Here is a 17,805-nt window from a genome sequence, read left to right as displayed (position 1 = left end):
AATTCCTTTAACATTCTACTGCCCAGCCCTAAATGTCACATAGTATATTGCTAATACAAGCATAATTTATTAAGACTGGGTAAACTTGAACCATCACATTTTGGATATATTTCATTGATTTATTTTTCCCCTTGAAAGTTGACTTAAGTTTGTCGTTGTCATGTTGCAGACCTTTTTATTCCAAGCAGCAACAGGCTCATAATTCATTCACACCACAGTTCTCGTCTTCCTTAGTTTTTTAAACCAATTTATTGTAAAGTACCAGCAATGGCCCCCGCTCTTTATTTGAATGGACACAATGCATTCACAGGATCTTTCTCGCATAATGCTCCAGGAAAAGTTCTGAATAAACAAGAGTTGGTAAAACTAGGAACTGCAACAGCTACTGCAACGACACAGAACCTCAGCATCTATTCTACGTTCATGTTCCATTTCTTTGGAAAATGACACAAGCTTAAGTTAAGTTTTAATTTCACAGTGTAATGTAATGGCATGCATACAATACAAAGAAAGCAGGGGCCCTCTCATGAAAGCATTACTCAATAGTGCCACTAGAGGTCATTAACTCCAAATGATACCTTCAAGGATACATAATTGTAACTTTAACTTTGTCTATGCTAAAGAGTTGAGATGTTTTAAGTAGTTTTTTATGTACTTTATAAGCTTTTATAAAGATTAAGGAAACAACTAAACTATATAACATGCGTTTTCTTGTTTTTGTTTTACGCTATTTAAAATATAAGAGAAGACTATAACAGATGTAGTCTAATTAATTCAAAACGCTGTCGGGAATCTTTCCGGTCAAGTCGCTGTTCAGCAGGTGCAGGTCTTCACTCTGTAAAGAAACATATTTTTTAGCTTGTTTCATCTACACCCTGTTAAAATTAATTGTAATGTAAATATTACCTCTGACACTCAGGATCATTGAGCACTCGGCTGACCCCAGTTTGTTCTCAATAACGACTTTGTATTCGCTGTTGTGTTTGACTCCGACCCTCAATATGAGCAGGGAGCAGACGCCGCAGACGTTGGTGATGTGGTAGTTGGTGTTGGTGTTCAGGCTGATGTTGTTGCGGTACCATGTCACACGAGGAGCTGGATCGCCCTTAACGGCACAACTCATGTGACACTCGTAGCCTTGTGGAGCCGTACGCATCTTCAGGGGCACGATGAATGCTGGAGCTGCCTGGAAGTCCAGGTTTTTTTTCTTTGGCATGTTCACTATGAACTTTTCTGAAATACAGAGAAATGCATAAAAGCTTCACAGAATTGTGTTGGTTGAATAACGAGTTTAAACATGTGTCCCTGAGACATTTCCCCTAACTAGATGGATAGCTGTTTAGTTCTGGCAGCATCCACTCGAGCCTCAGTTCTTCTAAGTTCTATAACTCAATGAAATATCTGCTTAAAAGTTTCTTACCTCCACCAAGGAGATTATTCAACCCTGTGCGTTTGTTGTTTTTTTGATTCGTCTGCATGATTAAGCATAAATTTCTGAAAGCATTTCGAACAAAACTTGGTGGAAAAAGGGGACACGGGCCAAGAAAGAACCCATTCAGCCTTGGCAGAGATATATGCTCTATTGAGTGCCATTCTACTTTTTCTCTTGTCTTTCTGTAAAAAAGGTTTTTATCAGCCATGTTCTTTTGAAATTAAAATCTGAATATTTTGGCCTGTGTTGCTTCGATTTTCGTTTTTTGTACGTCTATATCCATGATAACAGAACTACTGTTCTAAGTAGGATGCAAGCATAGAAAAACATGATTTAGCGTCTCTCTGATTGAAGTGGTGACACAAACCTTTTTCCTTTCTGGTCTCAAACACAGGGGGTTCAGAGGGTGTTGAAAGGCCCATGTCGTTTTTAGCAAACACCCTGAAGTGGTACTCCCATCCAGGCAAAATGTTGACAACTGTGAACTTGTTGTTGAAGAGGTTGTCCGCCACGGTCCTCCAAGTGCGCTTGAAGGAGTCCCGTTGGGAAACCGTGTAGTGTAGCCTGTCGTCCCTCTTCTCGTCTGGAGAGGGAGACCAGGACAGAGTCACTGTCCCTGGGATGTTTTGGACCAGCTCCACTGGTCCTGGAGGCCTGGGATCATCTACAATCCGATGTAGAGACACAGTCATACAGAGTCCTGACATTACAGTCTCAGTTCATTTCAATGTGAATTCCACCCAACTGACTATAAGGTTATGGTGCTTACTTTTTATTATACTGTGGCAGTGGGATGTAACAAAAACATTGTTGGCTACGATAAGTATTTTGCTGTCTTTACTTTGTGTTGACCTTGGCTTGGTTGGAGTGTTGAGTGCTAAAAATGAGCTGGAAACTTTAACCAGGGGATTTGCAACAGCTGGTTCAGATAAGAGTGTTTGCAATATTCAGAAATGTTAAAATATACACTATATTTTCGTCTTGGTCTTCTTTGACAGATTAAACTGGCTCATCTGATTCTACAGACCATATTTGAACACCGAACAATGATAATGATAAATAAAATTCTACTTTGTATAAACTGGTGGGATCATAGTCCAGTCACATTATTACTCTTGATTGGAGTCAGAATTGTAAAAGTGGCTCCATTTACCTGTAACTCTGATTTCAACATTGAAGCTCTCCTGGCCGACCAGGTTCTTGACGGTGATGGTGTAGACGCCGCTGTCGGAGCGCTCGGAGGTGGGGATCAACAGCTGAGAGCCTTTATCGGAGTTGGTAATTGTCACATGTTTAGCCACTGGAATACCATCTTTTAACCAAATGATCTCTGGCAGTGGGCAGGCCTGTAGACATTGAGATAATATCAGATTAATACATTGATAAAGATGAACATGATGTTGATTAAACATTAAAACAATACAATATATTCTCCACTGAACCTGTTTGGAGGGAAAGCTGAAGCAAAGTACCTCGAAGTTGATGTTCAGACGGACTGTGTTTCCAGATCTCACCACCACAAAGGTTTTCATGTTCCTGTCTTTAAATCTTGGCCTCACTGCAACGATAAAATACAAACTTTAATGTTTAGATTCTTCTTGTATTTATACAATTTACTAAATAGTATAAATGTACTTTTTCATTGTGCTTGAAATAATATTTAAGGGGAGGGAGGAAGAGGAAGTTACTACACATGACATTTACCACCTTTATAAATTTAGACCAGTTTCCGATCATGTGCTTGTTGTGATGTATTTTGCTCATGAGTATAACAGCTGTCAAAATGTTCACATTACTCTCTGTTACTGGAACCTATGTGTTTTCCACAGTGATGCTAGTTTCCCTCCATTGTCGTGGTGTTCGATGCTTTAAGAATTGTTTAAATGAACTTTGAATTAGAACTTCATTGTTGTATTTGTGCTGAAATGTCCAAAGTCCTGATCTTTCCTGTCTTTTCACAATCCCACTGTTTAACTCAATCATCCACAGATTTTGAAGAAGTAAATATTGTATCTTGCTTAGAAGAATGAAGAATAGCTGTTATACAAACTATTGTCTTGGTGCAGAGCTCTACTGTATTTTTACAGTTTTAGTGTGTAGATGTATTTTGGAAGGAAAAACACATTTGTGGGGACTTCTGAATATTTCAAACAAAAAACCAAACTATGAGAAAGTGTCACAGTCTCGATTTAAACTTCACATCCTCTTACCGGGAGGGGGCATGGCAATGACGTACTTGTCAAAGCCCTGAGGTTCTCCATCACCTCCGTAATTGGTGGCAATTACTCTCACCCAGTATGTGGCCATCGCCTTCAAGCCAAGCACAGTGTAGGAAGTTAGAGTAATTGGGACGGCGTTACAGCGGCTCCATTCAAGGCATTCTATCAGTCTAATCTCCACATAGTATCCCTGGGCTTCATCCTCAACCCCTTTCACTTCTCTGGGTTTAGTCCAAGCCAGTGAAAACGTGGTGTAGTTGGAGGATGTTAATTTCAGGTCTGTGACTCTGCCTGGAGGTTCTGAAATGATAGTAAAGTCAGGTTTTATGGCACAAAGAGCTACAGACACTGTTGTGTTGAGCAGCACTATAGGTTATCTTTCGATTATTATATTTTCATTGTAGACAACCACAGGGAAATATAAGATTGACTTACTCATTGGATCTCTTGCAATTACTGTGTCACAGGGAATACTAGGATCTCCAGCACCAGACAGGTTGATAGCAGACACTCTGAATTCATACGCTGCCCCTTCGAAGACGTCTTTCACGGCCAACTTTGTATCTGGAGAGAAAGGAAGATGTGGTGATCCTGTCCCTAGAGATATCAATTTATTTATGCTGATTCTCACAAAATGAAACCAGTGGAAATCTTTTTATAGAAATTAAAAAACAAACATTTTAGACATATTTTGAGCAGTATCCTCATGGATGCAGTATTCAGTTGTAGTCCTAGTTTGAGGAGGTTGATCTTCCCATAAGATCATATCACGATTTAGTAACAATCTCTAGAATTGGGATTCTACATCTGTTCATCCTTTATTCTGAATCATACTAGTTGCATACGTGCATGTAAATCCCTCTGCACACGTACAGATTCAGGGCAGCCCCTCCCACTGATAATCTCACCTGTAATTGGCCCTCCTTGGTTTACCAGGCTCCAGTAATTGGTGCCTTTCTTGTTCCTTTCCAAATTGTATCCCACTATTTTGGTTCCTCCAGTGTCACAGGGAGGACTCCATGCCAGGTTGATGCAGTCTTTAAAGGCACTGATTACTTTAGGTGCTGCTGGGGCTCCTGGATATCCTGTGGGGGGGGGACATTAAATTCTGTCAGCTTTGATGAGGTTATCTAATGCTCTATACATCTGATACAATTCCTGTATAGAAATCAATATTTAATGGCTAAAGGCAAATGTCAAGATGAGAGTCAATCGTGAATTTGAAACTTATTCATTATATAGTATCTTTTGAGTATTTTCTCAAAAGATGTAAAAAAAAAAGAATTAATTGTTTGCTTGTTTACTCTACTTGCTTCCCAAGAAGATGCTATGTTTTCATTTGAGAGTAGCTAAAATTGCCCTTTTGGAATTGCTAGCATTAGGCTCTGAACTAATCCTTACGCAGAACTCCAGCAGCTATGTCCTCTGTTTGCAGGTAATCACTGATGCCTTCTGCCGTCTTGGCTCGAATCCGGTAGCAGTATCTTCTTCCAGGGTCCACGCCTGAATCCCTGTAACTTGCATCGCTGCCACAGATCTCGCCGAGATTCGTCCATTTACACCGGCCCACTTGTTGGCGTTCTATGATGTAGCCGGTGATTGGGCACCCACCACTGTCTTTTGGTGGTTTCCATTTGAACTCCACAGATGTCACAGCACTTTCCACAATGTCCGCAGGTCCCTGTGGTGGTGTGGGTTTGTCTAGTGACAAAATGATAAGGAATCATATTGTGCTACAAGAAAATACCCAAATTATATATTTACAAAGTCTCTTTATCAACTCACCTATCACAATAAGTCTGGACGTTGCTTCTGTTGTGCCAAATTTGTTTTTGATTTTGATTTTGACCTCTCCACTGTCTTTCCTTTGGCACTTAGTAAGGCGAAGTTGGCTTTGAGTAGCTGATGTCTCAGTTTTCACATTGAGGCCAGGCAACAGCTCGTCATCATCCTTGTACCAATGTATATTCATCGGGTCTCCACCTGAGAACGTCAGCTTCCATTCAGCGCTTTCACCTGCTTTTATAATAACTGGCTTTGTGAAATTAACCAATGCATCGCTGTCTATTTGTGGCGGATCTGGTCAGAGAGTAAAAACGGAAATTGTCAAAACCCTGAACCCCTTTAAACTAATGCAAATCATTAAATTATATCAAATCAAGTGACTCATTTTGATTCTGACCTTGAATATTAAGTGTCGCTTCTGATTTGCGTCCCTCAGCCTCAAAGCGGTACACTGCTGTGTCGTCTTTTTTACAGCAATCAATTATCAACTTGTGACAGGCCCCATCTTTGATGATTCTTACACCGTCTCCATTGGTTAACTTGTCAGAATATTCACAAGACAAATTAATTTATTCAATGGATTATATGTATTTTTACTAAAGTGTATTATATGTACTTTTACTAAAGTGTATTATATGTATTTTTACTAAATCCACGGGTATGCATTGACGTGGTTCTGTACAAACATAATCCCTCTGGAGCAGTTGACTCACCAGCTTTCCATTTTTGTACCAGCGTCCCTCTGAGGCGTCAGTGCTTAGTTTGCAAGTGAGCTCTGCCCGTTCACCAATATTAGCAACAGTATCTGACAGCCCACTCACAAACTGGACACCTCGATCTGCAACAGTAAGAGCAAAGTCAAATTTAAGTTTTCTGTTGTTGAACTTCAGGTCATTGTGAACATTTAATTGGAGAGAAAATCCAAAAATCATAAATAAAGATTGGAGCAGAGAGTCTTTCTATTATATCTGTGGAGGAATAAAACCAGTGCTGCAGAAATCGGTCCAGAATGGTTTAGGCGTAGCAAACCTCAACCTAGAATTTTTCTCTGACTCTCGATGATAACAGGCCGTTATAGCAAAGCTGACAATATATGCAGTTGTAAGACACCTTAAGAGCCCTGGAATTAAAACTACCACAATGCAATGGAGGCTCTTACCTGAAACAGTGTCAGGAACCAAAGGACCAGTTCGTGATCGCTTCTTGTTCTTATCATCCCCGTCGCCCATATTGTTTTCATCATCTCCATCTCCAAGGAGGTTCTCGTCTCCTTTACCTCCATCAGTCTTAACTCCAGATAAATCTTTCGATCCATCACTACACCCGTCACCAGAACCCGCTCCTCCGTCCCTCAGAGCGGCTCCAGCTCCTGAATCAGCCGAATCTTTTTGATCCTTTGCTCGATTGTCTTTTCCTTGTTCCAATGCAAGTTTAGTCAAATCACCCTGATCCCCAGTTTTGATGCCCTTACGACCTTTACCGCCGTCTGGATCAGCTGAAATATAGACAGCATGAATTCTTTATTCCGTTGGAACTGTTTGGAAGCCTTTTAGAATGATGTTATAAGTAGTTACACCCACCTTCCACTGTGAGAGCAGCACTGCTGGAAGTTATCCCAACGATGGCATAATATTTTCCATTATCTGCCATTGCACAGTCTTTGACTCTTAATGTGTGAGTGAGTTTGTCCTCTGAGACGGTGATTTCATATTTGTCCCCATGTTCGAGTGACGCGTCCTGTTTTGACCAAGTGATTCTGTTGAGCGGTGTGGACAAGACGCACTGAAAGACGGCGTCCTCGCTTTCAACGGCCTTTGCGTCCTTGATCTTGGCTACGAACTTCACATCAGGCACTAAAAAGAGGAATAGAAAGTTCATATCACCGCCTGCTAATACAAATATCCTGTTTTATTTACAGTAGAACATTAAGCTTTACCTTGAAAGTCAGTTGTCAGGACATTTGCTTCTTCTACATCAACCTGGTAAAATCCAGCATCTTCTGGTTGAGGGTCATTGATGCTGAAAACATACTTTGTCCCAGTTTTCTTGAGGCTAGGGTTTGAATTGTCATCATCACCATATGGCACCGATTTCCCATCCTTTTGAGAGACAGGAAGTCACACATTTGTTTAGTTTTTGAGCTGTTATTAATCTTTAAACAGAATACTTTGGAATATCGTGGAATTTGAACCCACCTTGTATACATGAATATTACTGTTGGGGTCCAAAAGTTTCATGTTGAAGCTGAATTCCGCTCTCCCGTTAGGTTTCACTTCTATCTGTTTCACATCCTCCAGCTTCTCTACAACCTGCGACAAAATTTAAAGTATGCATCCTTAGATCTGGCTCAATAAAATTAAAATGCAAGCAGCCTCGAACACAGCCTTGGATATTTACTTGTTAAGATCCACTCGGCTGTAGCCTCAGGGCAAAGCTAACGTCCATGAAAATCAAAAATGTAAAAGTTTCAAAGATTAACTCGTCACTTCATGAAAATAAAGTTTTATTCTGAGTGCAGTAAAATACTTCTTTACAGACTGGTCTTAAAAGACTCCAGATTCTCTATTTCAGCTCTTTTAGGTAAAAGCTATAAACCCTCACTCCAAAATATGTGCAAGTTTTTACTCATTGCTCGAAACCTCACCAAGAAGTATATGAATTAATGTGCAGTTGTTATAGTTGTTCTTCTTCATGCAGTACCTTTGCCTGTTCGTCTTCCCTCTCTTTTTTCATCTGGTTGAGTCTCTTCAGCATCCAGCGGAAGTCAGTCACTCCAAAGTCCAAACAGATTTTCTCGTAGTCTTTTCTTTTTGCACTGAGAAGCAGCTCCCAGAGCTTAGGATCAATTTCTCCCTCTTTCTTTGGTGGAAGTTGTTTTTTTCTGGTGACAACACTGGGGGAAAAAATAATAGTAGAATGTTTTACTGTGTTTACAGCATTAAACGTTTAACAGCCAAACTTTGCCATGAACTCACGTTTTCTTAAGCATTGATCTGAAATCCAGTGGTGCTTGTCCATTACCTGAAAAATAAAAAATGCAACCACATATCTCTGTTCAGAAGAGTTTCTTTGAAACCTTAAAATGTAGGAAAAGCAAACAAACAATAATTTTTTTTATTACTTTTTAAAATAATTCTTTGAAACCATAAAGGTCTTTTCAACTAAAGCAGAATATTTAATTATTACACACTGAATTGCTCATCTGTTTTTTATTGTTACACTCAAAACTAATTAATTTCTTGCCTGCAGGAATCAAAATAAGTAATAAGTAAGTAAGAAAAAAAATAATGAATCTTGGACTGAGAACCATGCACTGTTACAAACACAACATTCTGCATAGTTCTGTTATAAACGTCTTACCTGCCTGACCCTTCTTCTTTAAGACAACTAGAAGAAAACAAAATAAAAGGGAATAGTCATACCCACAGTATATAATATTGGAGTTTAATTTAAATTACCATTCCTATTGATGGTAACTAGTAAATCTGTCTTGTACCTTCTTTAACATTGAGTGTTGTGGTGCAGACAGCGTTTCCATACACATTGGTGGCGAAGCACCTGTAGGTGTCAGCTTGGTCTAGTTTGACTTTCGGTATCTGATTAAACAGAAACAAAATCATTTGAAGAAACATCTGTCCCACTGACGGGAAGAATTAGATCATCTGTCTGATTTGTTTTTCTCAATAATAGCAGTTAAATAAAGTCCTGATCTCATACAACAATATATCTCGTATTTTGAAAGTGTGAAAGTATTTGTTAATATATAGTAAGTTGTGCATTTTATTTGAGTACTCTTTTCTCACCTCTAAATAGTGCTCTCGAGCTCTTTCATCATATCGGGTCTTGTACTTTTCTGGGTCATCAACTTCCCCGTTCTTGCGCTCCCAGGTGACCGTCGGTGCTGGCTCTCCGCTAACCATAGCTTTTAAAACTGCTTTTTTACCTAAAAGAATAAAACACAGTGAGCCACATAATCCTAATGCAGTTATAAGTAGTAGCTGATAATGTTATTAGAATCTTTTTTTTTTTACCCTCTTGTACAGTTGTGGCCAGTGGCTTGCGTGTGAAGTCCGGTGTTGACTTCCCCAGAGGCACTTGCTCAACACATTGAGTGATTACAACCCCAGGAATTCTGGACTGTTTCCTGATCGCCACTGTTAGGACCAGATATTGATAGTTTGATAATCATGTGATAAACAGAAATCATACATGCTTCATGTATTAAACAGTTTATATACATTATTCACACTGTAAAACTTCCCTGAGCCGAACCATTGGATTGAATATAGTTCAAAATGTCATCCCACCAATCAAGTCTCCATTTTCCAAATAATTAAAATACAATTTTAAAAATATTTGATATAAATTATATCCAAGATTTGCAAGAAAAAATTACTTAATATGATTTCTTGGTAACTTCAGATGGGGATGAGTAACATCTTTACCATGCAGCTGCAGTTACAACTGTGTCTCACCAGAGGGCAATATTTCCTTTCCTTTTCTCTTCATCTCAATCATCAGCCATGACATCATGAGACCTTTTAAATTTTGTGAACTGCTCTGATTAAGTTGTTTTTAGGATTAAATTATGTATTTATCTCCATTGACGTGTGTTTTATATAAAGACGCCAAAGTGACAAAAGTGAGAGAGAGAGTGAGGGAGAGAGCTGAAGTGTCATCAGCCGGCTGTTGCGTACTTGTGCAGCTGCGACTAAAAACAGCAATACATCTCTGACTCACCTCCAGCCCGCGCTGCAAAAAGTATACGCAATATGCAAAATTAAAGTCACGCGAGTGTTGCACACTCCAGTTCTGTAGGAGGTCTGAGCCTAAAAGTTGTTTGCCAACCGCCATAAAGAAGCTGAAAAATAAGAAGATATCGCAAGTGTCTGTGAGATTTCAAGTCTCTGGAATCGCCACTACAAAATTGTATGTGTGTGGTGTGATGTTCTGGCCAAATGGTCCAGTGTGTCTGAAGATTATGAGATAACAAATGGGTTAAATCTGTTTTTAAGATTGGTCAAAAGTTGTAAATCCTCTAGTGTGCAGCGGCACTCGGGCTTTAGCGTTTGAAGCCATTAACACTTCTTCTCTGTGGTTGTGGAGACGGCAAAACAGAGGAAGGTGTCACATTTTTCAGCCCTTTTCTCCTCTAACGTTTCAACTGTAGGATGAGTCACAGCTCAACACTAAGCTCATCCAACAGCTGTTAAAATCACAAAACTCCAACTGACCATCTGTTACTTTTTTCTGCCCGAGCATCATACCTCATTATGACTCAGAGCTGCTGCTGGAGTCACCTCGGGGCCTGACGATTTCAACACACCGCCGCGGCTCATAAATAGGTCAAACAACTAATTACCAGGCAGCTATTTGCAGAATCGAATGCATCCTGTAATCATGATAGTTTACCGTTTTAAACCGTATGCATTATTCATTCATAGGATTAGGATGTTTGTATTGCGGCACTTGTTTTTCACAATCTGGTGAATCAGGGCTGTGACACAACTCAACCACACTCATACAACTGCTCAACAAGTTTGTCCACATCTGTGCACGTTTGAAATTTGAGTGATGCCCTGAAATCACTGATGGGACTTTAAACTTTTAAAGGTTTCATAGCTCCAGGTTTAAAAACAAGGAAAAAAAAAGTGAAGGTTCACAATCCTGTCAGGTTTTAAATGAGAACACAAAAAGGAAACGTGGATAAAAAACAAAACAAATGGAAATCAGATCCTCTCTGAAGTGAAAGATTTGCTCAGACAAATATTAAACTCCAGCGTTAGCTTCGTGTTTCACTTTCTGTGTGAGCAGAATTTAGATAAGTCTCCATCACTTCTTTTTCAGTAGGATTGAATATTCATCAAATTTCATGTGTCATTTCTCAAGGGGTTGGTTTAACACTGGTATATCATCTGAATGCAGGCAGGATTATCGTAACCTTGTTCCTCGAGCATTGATTCCCGTGTAATCCAAGTGTGGTAGGACAGCAGTGGCTTGTTTGCTTCTGCATACCAATCGCTTGTGGAGGAAGTGGAGGCTGGAGCACACCTTCAGTGAGATTGTGTGGGCTGTATAAAGCTGACATCTTTTTTCATAAACCACTCTGAGCCACCAACACACGAGGCCTCTTGAACAACTGTGAATGGTTTTCAGACACTGGTATAGTGCTTCTTAGAGGTAGAACATGAGAGGTGAACACTCCTTGTCCTTCAAATGTCTCCACAGGAAACTTCCCTCCAGTCAAGTGGGACTTTTGACATTAAATTAAGTTCCAATGTTTTGGAGTTGGTGCGGTAATAGTTTCTTTCAGTCTGTCTTTGTTGCATTCGTAATTCACCCACTCTCACAAAAGCCTTTTCATGTATTTAAGGGTGTTTTCACACCTGATGGTCGGAAACCAAGGCTCATGTCTTTGTTGCATCATTTGATCTGATTAGTTAAGTTTTCACATAGAAGTTTAGAGAGTGGACTTAAGACTTTTGCAGAACATAAAAACGTTCTGTCGTCAGCACCTAGATGTGCTGCGTCTACCTTTCTTGACATTGATTGGTTTTGAGAAGGTTGTGCGTCAGACATTGGCTTGTTGTCAATCAGGCTATTGTATTCACTAATGTTTTTGAATATTGGCATACAAAAAGTCGTCTTTCCTTTTTTATTTAAGAATTAACCTGTGCAACCTGTCCTCATCCTTCAAACTTTGTATCATCAGAGGCGCAGACTGCAGGACATCCTGTGAGCCGCTTCTTTTTCTTCTTCTATCGTTTAATGCTTTCTCAACTTCCTGCAATCGGTCCGAAATCTCTGAACTCTCCAAATTGACTTACTTCCAATAATCCAAATGGTGTTTCCTTGATCCAGACCGATAAAATTGATCCAGACCAATAAAACTGGTTTGTTGATTCGGATGCTGGAACCTTTCACAACAGTTTTTTTTTACAATCGGACTAAACTGAAAAGTTGGAAGGTTCAGACCAAACAAGGTCGATGTGAGAGCCCCCTACGACTTTGTATTCACATGCGTAAAAGTTTAACTTGTGTGTAAATGTACGTATATATGAGGGACGGTCTTTGTTTGAACTGTTTATGTAATTAAAGATAACAGCACTAAACAGTAACACATAAACAGCCACTTACCTACGGCCTTTGGGTCCTGCTTTTTATTCAACATTGCAGCGTTGTCAGTTATTTGTCATATAAAAGCCGTTATCGCTCCCCAGCTGAAACACAAAGAAAAGCTGTCAGTGCTCTGTGCGTTGTGGTTGATGGTTGTTTGCACTTCTCTGTGGCAGGCATTTGAACAATGAAAGGGTTCCCGTGAGATATACAAACTTTATCATCAACCCATAAAGTGCAACAATCAAAATGGCTTTCAAATAAATGTTAAAGAAGGAAAGACTTATATGCTTCACTGTCCTCATATCCCTTTTATGGGCCCTGTGGCAGCGTTTCTCCAACCTTTTGGGTCACAGCCCTCAAGGCTCTCATGATATTAGATGTTATTGTTATTGCCACAGTTTTCATTTATATAGCAGAAGAGCACGTTACTGTAAAACAACTAAGTGATACAGGAGGCACAAGGTTAAAAATTGTCTCAGCAAATGATTTTCTTTATGATTAGTACCACTACTACAAATTCACAGCATCAAGTTACAGCATCAAGGGGATAGAAAAATAGACACGTCAGTAGAAAAGTAATTAAGTAATAAATAAGTGAGCAAATATATATACATGGAAATAAAGGATTGCACATAAGACTGGTCAAATAGGCATAGTTCCCAAAAAGGCTTAAATTTGAATTTATTATTCATGTATTTGTTTATCACCCAAATTTTACATAGCAATTAAATAATGTAGGTGGTTATGATGTTGTGGCTAATTGGTGTTCATTGTCTGAAGTGTTCTCCTTGGCCTCACAAGCCATTGGTATCCAAACATTTGAATATTGAACATTTACAAATTTTGACTATAGACCATTGGAGTGTCAGCACTGCTCTTAAACTGTTTTATTTCTGGTTTCGAGATGAACTGGTTTTAAAATTAGGGCAACAGCTTCCCACCGACCTGCATAATGGGTTTATGGGGACACTAAGCTTGATATATTGATCTTCTGATGGTACTGTATACTTTTGTTCGGCCTGCTCACACTTTGCAGACAACTCATCCAGTTCCTGCAAAGTGTTTTAGGGCTTTAAATGCACTGCCTCACGGTCTGACTCTAAGAGAAAGCCGCTCTTTGCTCAGAATAACAATTTGACTTCTGACTCTTTCACTTAGTTCTGGGGCAGTTTTCTTTCTCCCTATCACAACACTACTTAAAGCACAGGTGAACACTGGCTGCAGTTACTTGAACAAGCCTCTGATGAGTTAATACAATCCACACGAGTGTCATCTGGGTGCATGCTTCAATGGAGCGGACACAGCTCAAGGAAACTTGACCTTGTTTATCGACCACTGACTGTCCAGGTGAAAAACCTATAATTTGACTGCTACCACGACACAAACAGCAGAAAGTGTCCAGACCCCTTTGTGCTTTTCACATTTTGCAATCCTTGCAGCCTTAAGCTGAAATGTGTTTTTCTTCCTGCTCATAACGCAATAACGCTTAATGACAAAGGGAAAGTAAATCGTCAGAAATGTAAGAAAAACTAAAATATCAGATATACAGTTTTTTATTATTTAGACCCTTTACCCAGTACGTAGCTGAAGCTCCCTTTGCAGTGATTATCCTCTCAAGTCTTCTTTGATATGACACCACAGGCTTTGCACACCTGGATTTGAGGATTATCTTCTGTCATTCAGATTCACTCACTTCAGATCAGCTTGAATAGGGGCCGTCCGTGTGCAGCCTTTTTCAGGTCCCTCCAGAGACGTGTGATTGGGTTCAAGTCAGGGCTGTGCGGCCACTCAAGGACATTCACAGGTTGTCCTGACCCCGAAACCACTTCTACATTATTTTGTAATGTGTGAAATATTTTCTTAGCCTTCCCCAGATCAGTGACTCGAGACAATTCGGCCTCTAAGCTCTGCACACAGTTCCTAAATCATCACGGCCTCTCAAAGTCATATTGAATCAGGTGGACTCCATTCAAGGTATAGAAACATCTCAAAGATGATCGACACGAGGCACCTGGGCTACATTTCAAGCAGTGGATGTGAATACAAAGAGATATTTCAATATCTGATATATGTACATATCAGTGACATAAGGAAAAACCAGAATAGATGCAGAGGCATGGTTTGATGAGTGTGGAAATGATGTGAATCGTATGCTCTGAGTTTCAGGCACTAGATAAGATAAAACTCTTTTAGCTTTTAGAAAGCAGTTCCATTCTTTCTGTAGCGTTTCAAGGGACTCGAGAAATCAAGGTCAAGGCAGATAAATTCTATTCAGATGGCAACCATTCTTTAATCTTTCTTTAATTTTTCTCACTGTCCCTGTATTTATGTATATTGATGTATTATGTAAGATAGATATGACTAAATTTGATATACTTTTGCTTCAAGATGACTCTAATGGATTATGCACAAGTATACATTTTAAGTCGATAGACCCCCACTTGAAAGTATAGTCAAGGTTGCATGACTCAACTTCTGTAATGGAAACTCGACCATTCTTTTGCTGCTCGGGTCATGAGAACCTATAGGACACCCAAAAAGGGGTCATGGGCCAGGGATGGCTGGGCCGGGTAAGACTCCCCCTGGATGTTCTCCTCATGTATCATCCATGTCTCTGTATGACATCAGTCTGTCAAAGTGTGGATGACTTGTCTCCCTGTGTGACCTGTGCAGACAGTTGGAGACGCGTTGGGAAACTGTAAAAGGAGAATGTGAAATCCCACCTAGTGGCTGACTCTGCCTGACTGCCTGTGGAGTCAAGTGGCTGTGCCAGCAGTTTAACTGCTCATGATCCAAACATAGACGGGAGCAGAATGTCTTTGCATCAGTCTGTTAAGGCAATGCAAATATCTGTCAATTTTGTTTATGCCACAAATCTTTTAAAATTGTTTTCCATGGTGATTCTCTTTGGACGCTACAAGCAAACGACTGCAACAATACACTTGAAACTCAAACTAATCTCCTGATAGAACGTGTAGCTTCCTCTTGTGTTTGAAAGTGACAAAAACATCGATTGTTCACTCTATTTAAAAAAAGTGACAAAAACCATTCCAGGGAGTTTTAGATACATCATTTAATTTAACCAAGCCCTCAGCTATAAGCAGTAAACTAGAGATGACTTTGACCTGCTTTCGTGTGTCAGGACTTGTAGGTCCGGTGCCAGTGGATGGTAATTACCCAAAAAAGTGTCAGTGCAGAGTATTTTTAATCTCTGAGTCAGTTGGGTAATTATTTTAGTATCTGCAGAGCCGAGAGGTTAATTAGAGCAAAATGGGCTGAATATCAAGATTATGGCCATAAGGCTTTTTATGCGGTTTAATTTTTAGAACCTCAAGTGGAAGAGAACATTTGGAAAAAAGAATATTTGACCCTGAACATTTCCAAAAAAGCTGGTTTTGATGTATCACACTTTTGTGCAAACTGATCTTCGGCTCCTGCTAAATCCTTTTTCTAGTCACAGTAACCCGGTTGAAACATGGCACACAGTTGAGATCTTTGATGTCAGAATTACAGGATGATCTCAAAAGCTTCATTTATACTTTTCTTTTGTGTGAAATCAAATCCCTCAACAGTGGATTGAGATGATCTCGTAGGCGGCTTCTCTCTGCCTGTGACGGTTCATGTAGTCTACAGTATATTCTCACTCAAGCAATTAACATTTTCACCTAGGTATACAAAAAAGAACAATATCTGCTTATCATAAGAATTAAAATTGAGCAGAATTAAATACTGACAACATTTTATCCCTTTAACCCAACTATGCCAGAAAGTTCAGTAAATCAAGATTGATTAAACTGAAAAAATTAACTAAAACCTCCTGTACTGCTCCCTCATTTGAATAATGCATTTGACTTGAACCATCCTGAATGAAGGTTCCAACCACATCATTAAAATGTTCTCCTTGATCTCTATTTGCCTCATTCGATGAAAATTATTCACACCGGTTGCTGAATAACCAAATCGGACTTACTTTCCGTTCTTCTACCTTCCGTTGTCCGTCTTCAGCTTGCACTCGCTCGCGCTCTCTATCCCGTATTTCAAAGTGGCCACCCCCTTTTTGTCTGGTTGTTGGATGTGCATTGAAAATCCCATACATGGCTGAAATGTACTTGGTAAAACCCATATTATGGCAATGGTAAAAGGTGGAGGTTCATCTTTCTTATCCCAATGAAAGGGATCACTTTGCAGCTGACACTGGAAATATACTATGACTGTTCATTCAATCTGTCATTGGACACATCCCGTCGAGGTTTTCCACTGTGACTGTTGACAATATAAAAATGCCCGCAGCATCATATATTAATAGTTGTATATATCAGTATCCCCACCTGTCATAAAGGGATGGAATCTAGCAAAGTATCACTAATGTCATTCTCATTAGTGATGGATATATCTGCACTTGACCTTCACGGTCTAGACTTCGCGAATGGTGGATCCGCCTTTGACTGGCAGCTTAACAAGGTCTTGGGTAATATGATCGATTCCCCGTGGTCTTCATTGGCCAGTTCACATCAACACGAGACATTTTATTTGGTAAAACAATCTGCGGTAGATATGAATGAATTGGCCCATACAATTAGCCTCTGAACGCATCAACGGAAATTCTCGCAGCACCCGTTTGGTATTTAGTGAGTCACATTGTGGTGGCATTATAAAAAGATGGTTACTCATGATGATGGTGTTGTTGTTGTGTTGTACTCAATGTTCTGAGCAGTATTTCGGGTTCATCATTGTCAAAGGTTAAACAAGCACAACTCATGGACACACGTTGAACAGTCACCTCGACCTCATAAACGGGAAGGAACTGCAAGAAAAGCTCGATGACACCAGAGGAGAATAAACATGGAGATCACCCCTGACCTGAACGAGGAAATGAGGCAAGTACTCAAACATAAAGCAACAACTGTGCTAAATATCCTCAACTTGGCTGCTTCACTCGACTCTTAATTGTGAATATAATGTCCTTAGTAGGCATTGGATATATGTTTAGGGTTAAAGGTTATTTCTGACCAGACATTTTGACCCAACTCCCAACTGTATATATATATATGTGAGTATTTTATAGAAGCAGTTAAAGATGTTGGTTAGATCTTTTTTTTGTATGGTTATTTGACTGTTGATATGAAAATAACTACTTTAACATTTGCAGTCAAGGATCCTCTTATAGATAAGTTTACTGGGCAGCTCGGGTGGATATAAATGGAAGAGAGTGAACCTGGATCCTTCGGGCTCAATGCAGTTACTGCCATG

At 39.7% G+C, this 17,805-nt stretch overlaps 1 protein-coding gene across 1 annotated transcript; it reads right to left on the bottom strand.

The window, feature by feature from the left end:
* Positions 1 to 447: 447 nt before the first annotated feature.
* LOC117761005 (immunoglobulin-like and fibronectin type III domain-containing protein 1) lies at positions 448 to 9,256 on the bottom strand. Its single transcript, XM_034584538.1, has 21 exons — positions 9,240 to 9,256; positions 8,933 to 9,032; positions 8,797 to 8,823; positions 8,408 to 8,457; positions 8,137 to 8,329; positions 7,632 to 7,745; positions 7,373 to 7,535; positions 7,017 to 7,289; positions 6,596 to 6,931; positions 6,150 to 6,274; positions 5,834 to 5,975; positions 5,442 to 5,730; positions 5,053 to 5,357; positions 4,560 to 4,736; positions 4,087 to 4,215; positions 3,643 to 3,951; positions 2,905 to 2,990; positions 2,586 to 2,778; positions 1,800 to 2,096; positions 907 to 1,233; positions 448 to 835 (listed from the first exon to the last, which is right to left on the bottom strand). Exons 4-21 carry the CDS (start codon positions 8,452 to 8,454, stop codon positions 831 to 833), a joined length of 3,510 nt encoding a protein of 1,169 aa, XP_034440429.1. The 5' UTR covers positions 8,455 to 8,457; positions 8,797 to 8,823; positions 8,933 to 9,032; positions 9,240 to 9,256; the 3' UTR covers positions 448 to 830.
* Positions 9,257 to 17,805: the final 8,549 nt, after the last annotated feature.

This window comes from Hippoglossus hippoglossus, chromosome 5, assembly GCF_009819705.1.
Source record: "Hippoglossus hippoglossus isolate fHipHip1 chromosome 5, fHipHip1.pri, whole genome shotgun sequence".
Lineage (NCBI taxonomy): Eukaryota > Metazoa > Chordata > Actinopteri > Pleuronectiformes > Pleuronectidae > Hippoglossus > Hippoglossus hippoglossus.
The sequence above is the reverse complement of the archived record's forward strand: the minus strand, read 5'-3'. Positions and strand labels throughout refer to the sequence as shown.